General features: G+C 43.0%; 1 protein-coding gene across 1 annotated transcript; it reads right to left on the reverse strand.

The window, feature by feature from the left end:
* Window positions 1–77: 77 nt before the first annotated feature.
* LOC311497119 (B-cell receptor CD22-like) lies at window positions 78–5,085 on the reverse strand (the record flags this gene model as incomplete). Its single annotated transcript, XM_084557268.1, has 10 exons — window positions 78–351; window positions 680–749; window positions 1,115–1,205; window positions 1,292–1,588; window positions 1,687–1,953; window positions 2,742–3,002; window positions 3,075–3,332; window positions 4,181–4,477; window positions 4,565–4,927; window positions 5,040–5,085. 10 exons carry the CDS (start codon window positions 5,083–5,085, stop codon window positions 133–135), a joined length of 2,169 nt encoding a protein of 722 aa, XP_084413394.1. The 3' UTR covers window positions 78–132.
* Between the last annotated feature and the right edge of the window lie 995 nt (window positions 5,086–6,080).

The raw sequence follows: 6,080 nt of genomic DNA on the forward strand, positions 1-6,080 counted from the left end.
TCCTGCTCAGAATTCCCAGTTTGGCATATGCTGCTGGTCGACCACTGAAATCCTGAGTTCTGCTATGGACTCTAAGCGGTCGCCTTTTCACTGACCTGTTCCATCAACATCATCTTGTCTCAAGTGAGTGTCCTATTTTGCGTCTCCTCCATTGCACCGCAGGTGGACTTCGGCGTACTCTGCTGTCTTGGAGTCCACACCTCTGATCTCACCGTCTCTGAGATTACCCTCTGATCTGGTCTGGAGTTTAACAAAGTCCACGTGGGCATAGTGGAGAGAGTCTTCTTTACCTCCTTCCTCCTCCAGAGTGGCTTTATTGTCATAGACAACATCGATTTGTGTACAGTTGGTCTACAAAGAAAGCAGAGAATTGTGCTTCAGGCAATATATCATATTTCTAACTACATCAGAGAGCCACAGTAAACAATGTACAATCCTGTATCACAGAGTTAGAGTGTGTTTGTTCTTGTCATTTACATGTTACTCTTGGTTCTTCTCACCATCTCACCACAGAGATACACTGTCATCTAGAGAGGTGAAACTGGTGGTGAAAGTGATAACCCTGCAGTCATCGGACAAACTTTACCACCTGAACCACACAGAGGTGTTGGAAGGTTCCTGTTTTTGTCAATCTGCAACCGTTCACAAATATAAATACATCACATGGACACAAACTCACCTCATTGGTGGCTAAAAATTCTGAAGTGTCCACCAGTCCCTTGTCAAGTGAGAGGCTGCCTTTCCCTTTCCTAAAGCAAACACAAAAGGGCTTAGTAATGTGTACGAAAATACTTTGAATAATAAAACGTGTGTACTGTAATTTTTTCCACACAAAGTTTACATCTGCTACTACTAGTCACAAAAATCCAGGATCTGTGATAGTGCAGAGATTGTTCATTTCAGAAGTTTATCTGAACTTCAAGTGTGCGTGTACACTGGAAGGCTTCCGAAACAACTTTTAGTGTATATGTAAACATCTTAAACCTCCGTTTAAGAAGGTTTTCTTGTACAGCAGAAAATTTAGTGTTGACTCTGCACGTTTTTGCACTCGGAATCTCTAATATCCACAATAATTTCATTTTGGTGCCTTTTCAGCCGTTTCCATGTTCCTCACCAGCAAAACACAAGCAGAAATGGGCTGCACACCAGCAGCATCCCCAGCGCTCCCAGTGCACAGCCGATCAGCAGAGACACAGTATGGATACCTGAAAAGTCCCCACAAAACCCTTATTAGTGAGTAAAAGACACATATCATGCAACAAATCTTGCAGCATCTTGCAGATTCCTCTACCTAGCTGAGTGTCACTGGAGAACACATTGAAAGCCAGATTATCCTGGCCCAGTGGGTTGATGCCGAAGCACACCAGCGAGGGCATGTCCTCGTCCAGATGGTACAGGGTGATGGAGCTCCTCGTGCTCATGCTTCCCAGGGTCAACTCCCTGATTGGGATTTTAGCAGAGTGATTGACAGGTTCCCCGCCCAACTCCCAAACCAGTGAGGGAAGTGGGTTCGCCTGGCTGTCGCATGTACATCGGACTAGGGATAAAATCCTGACGCAGCGAGAAGAAGGAAGTATCTCTGGAGCAACTGAGGCAGAGAAAATAACAGGCTATTTGTACGTGCCTAGTCAAAAAAGCATTGGGAATAATACAATTTTTTCATAAAAATATATAAATATATATCACATGTGACATCAATGCTGACAGGATCCGAGCTTTCAGCTCCGTGGAGATTCAGAGCTTCACAGTAATAATGATCTTCTGAGAGTCTGGTCACATTGAAGGTAAGGTCTCGATCAGTGCCCACCACCTCCTTCTGTCTTCCAGCCACTCTGAACCAGGTGACGTTAACTGCGGCCGGATTGGCGATGCTTGTGCAGGTCAGAGTCACAGAGCTGCCATCTTGCACTGGACCAGAGGGCTCAACGGATATGGTAGCGTTCTTAGGGGGATCTGAAAGAAATGATTCTTCCTGTTTATACGTCACTTTGAAAACGGACAAAAGCTCTTTTAAGTGATAGGAATAAAAAATGGTAAGGTGAACAGCTATAAAATGGCAACTCCATCTGAAGATCTTGTGATAGGCTTGGGAAAGCTCCAGATCAGCTTGTGCAAATCAAGAAAAGAACATGAATCAAGCAAGATGAGCAGTAAAACACAGCTCATCTTGTGTACAATTTACCGCACAAGCAGTTACAATAAATTCCATATTCATATACTTTCAAATTTGACAGAGCATACAGTATTTTTCTAATGTAAACAGAAAGCAAAAGAAAAGGTTTTCCTAGGGAGCCGGGGTTACACAACTGATATTACAGAAATCAAAAGCCGATTCATCCACAGTCAATTTTTCAGTAGACTTTTCTTATACTTGGACCACTGCCTCTGTTTTCTGTGTTTTCTTGAGATGACATCCTAATGAAGACACAAACCGAACAAAACATCTACACATGGATTAACACACTGGCACATATGTGGACACAGCAGAGCTCAGTCATGATGGACCACTGACACAGAGAGGATTTTGAGGTTGTCACGCAGCACGACAATGAGTCACTGTCCGTGCTCCAGACACTAGTGATGCACTGTGAACTAATCTTGGCCCGAGCCCATGTTTGGGTGAGCACAGCTGGATATACAGTAGAGACATATTCAGCACACGAGCAGACTGGAAATGTACAGTTCTGTTGTTTTTACTCATTGGTGTAAATCAGTGTCTTTTCTGTGTTATACAAACTTACACTGAACGTCAAGTAGAATCTTTGCTGAAGTTTCTTCCCCCAGGTCATTTTTTGCTGCACAGTGGTAGTCACCGTCGTGGCTGGAGTCAACACCGTCGATAACTAAGGTGGGCCCAGCCTCCGTGTCCGCTTCATCATCTCTGTACCAGGTGTAGTTGCTGACTGGTGGGTTGGCTCGGCTCCTGCAGACCAGATAAACAGAGCTGCCCTCCAGGATTGGACCAGTGGGTTCGACCACTACTGTTGTGTCCTTGGGAGAAACTGTAAAACCAAACACGGGTTCAGTTGATGCTGCTGGCCGGCATGTATCATATGTAGTTATGTTTTACTTACACAGCACGTCTATCTGAGCGATAGAGGAGTTCTGGGTCCCATATCTGTTACTGACTTGGCAGTAAAACTGGCTGTCCACTTCTGAGACTGTGGTGGAGAGTCTCTTCTTATACCCCACCGCTGCCTCCTGCTCTCCGTCCACTTTGTACCAGGTGTAGTTGTCCACGGCTGGATTTGTGTTAGAGCTGCAAGTCAGTGTAATGGAGCTGCCTTCTTTTACAGGACCAGAGTAACTGACTGAGGTGTTATTTGGGGGATCTGTGAATATGTGAAATACCAGGCACTTGGAGTCAAGACTTGAAGAAACACTGACAAATTACACTGACAAACTTTGGGAGGACACAGCTTACATAGAGAGCAATTGCCTCAAATTCAGCCAACAGCCGTATTCATTTTTATGGCCACCAGATTTTCTCAAGGTGCTTTACAGGACCAAAAGCCTGAAACCCCCAGAGCAAGCACTCACCAACTCCTTAAACAAACACCTTGTGTTGCATTGTGTATACTGGCAACTCAACTGAGTTTATCATCGTGTCTACATGGACACTGTTAAAATAATAATCCAGTCAGAATAAAATACCTTACGAAACCACCTAAACCGGAAAAGACTGGCCCAATCAGAAGGAGTTATCAATCAGATACAGAGGCAGGACTATGTCTTCAATAAGAAAACATTAACACCTGATAACTATGTAAACTCTTGATCAGATTGTTTCTCTCTGCTGGAATAAATACATCCTGGCAGTAGCAAAACAGACCCGATTGAACCGACAGAACTGTTGCATGTCTCAGTGGTTGACAAAACTATTTTGTTCCCACAATGCTGGGAGCAACTTCCGTATGGAGGAACCAGCGATTGGACCTCCAACCTGGGGTTAGTGAACAACTAACCTCTGATATCCAAACTGGGTTTGGTGTTTCACTTTCTAACAAGTCATAAAGTCTGCATTTAAGTTAATAAAGTGTTAAATATATACAGTACATTCATACATACATTTGGTTATTTTGCATGGGTTCTGCAGAGTGCCATTATACTCATGTGGATACAAATAAAAGGGATTATATCAAATCTCAGACAAACATGAAAATGCCAGAAGCATACTCACAAAGAACATGCAGAGTCAAACTTTTTTCATACACAAGCTCGCTGTTCCTAGCCTGCCGGTTATAGAGAGCGGCGCACGTGAACTTCTGTCCATTGTGGAGGTATGAAGCGGTGAAGTTCATAACAGAGGAGGCAGACTGAGCGTCAATATCCTCCACAGTGTCACCTATGCCCGGTGTCCATGTAAGAACCGGGGGAAGGATGGGACAGGGAGCAGGAGCTGAGCAGCTCAACGTTACCGCAGACCCTTCTTCTGCTTCCAGGCCAGAGGAAGTCACGGTGGGTTTGGGAAGTGAATCTGAGGAGTAGAACAATGACAGGAATCACCACAAGACTACTAAAGATGTGGGTATACATGTATGTGAGTTAACAGGACATGACAAACCTTGAACGGTGATATGGACACTATTTTGAAAGTTGAACTTTAGCTGGTTGTCACACTGCAGTCTGAAGTAATAGTCATACTGGTCCGAGGGCAGGTTGTTGAAGATGGTGGTACAGTCTTTCTCACGCAGGACCCCAGTCAGGTTTCCCTGCAGGATGTTGGAGATGGCGCTCGCTCCTGTGAGGCTGGAATCAAACACTTGGGTTCGGGTCCAGCCTCTCTTCCAAATGGCTCTACACGAATCATCCAGGTACTGATCATATTCTGGGGGCACGCTGAAACTGCAAGGGATGATCACGCAGGATCCACTCACCGCGTCTAGTTTCTGAGGCACGACGACTGCCCACTGTTGGCATAAGCTACCTGAGGTGAATATAAGCCAAGCTCAGTGAGGATTCAAATGTGTCAGCGTCTTTAAATGCAAAATAAATGCCAAAAATGATAAAGAAAGCCTTTAAATTGTGAAATGTCCTACCTTGAAGTAGACAGCATATGATGAAAATCTTTAAAGCACCTGCCATGCTTCCCTTTATGTTAATTCTCCTAGAGATAGGTCACACATCAATTTATCTTTAGTTCCTGGTTAAACAGCAGCTAGAATAATAGATATCTATTTTTTGTCAATCTGACACAAAGATTACTAATTATTCTTTAGATTTTTACAGTTTATAGTTCCAAGCTTGCAAGGTGCTGTGTGGTATGCAAATTAAGTGCCATTACTGCAAAGGAATATTAGTCTGTTTAAAGTTAAAAATCAACTACTTTATAGCACACCATAATACTTCCGTGGTCTCGCTACTAAAAAGGGGAACATTATTGTAAACTACACATAAATAAGTGAGGAAAGCGTAAAGGTAAAGGGATAAAGATTTCAAAGACAAGAATGAAGATGTTAAGCTGCTATTTTAAGATAATTCCTTAATTCAAACTGTGCTCTATAATTGTTTTGCACATTTTGCAAAACCGGAAAGTAATAGGCAACTACCGCCTTCAGATCTGAGTAAGTGCAATAGTTGAGTTTTCATTGTATCACTGTCTCACTCTGTGGATACATTTATATGTGTATTTTTCCTAAAAATATCAGTTATGTGATAGCAGTGAGTTAAGTTTTTAGGAAATGAATTCTCACCTTAAAGCTTCAAGAGTCTTTACTGAAAAATATAAGCATATCTGAGATTTAAACACAACTCCTGAGTAGAGTTTCAAGTCTCTTAAAGTACAAACAGATAACTAATTTAATAACCTGTAATAAAGGAGCAAATTGAGGCTTACCAGCAGTGGTAATAATCCAACAAGTGAGTCATGTCAGACTGGCGCTGCATGTGAGGGGCACACTCAGCTGTGTGTGGTGGGGAGTGGCGTTCAGCACAACAGGTTTTTGATGCTTCAGATGGATTTTGGAGAAGTCTCTCTACACATGTGACGTATAATACTCAAATGCTTAAATGGCTGCTGAATCTTTAGCATCTCCAACCGCTGCATTTGTAAGATATGTTAAAAAGCAGCACGAAAATTA

Source organism: Chelon labrosus (assembly GCF_963514085.1).
Source record: "Chelon labrosus genome assembly, chromosome: 12".
In the NCBI taxonomy this organism is placed as follows: domain Eukaryota; kingdom Metazoa; phylum Chordata; class Actinopteri; order Mugiliformes; family Mugilidae; genus Chelon; species Chelon labrosus.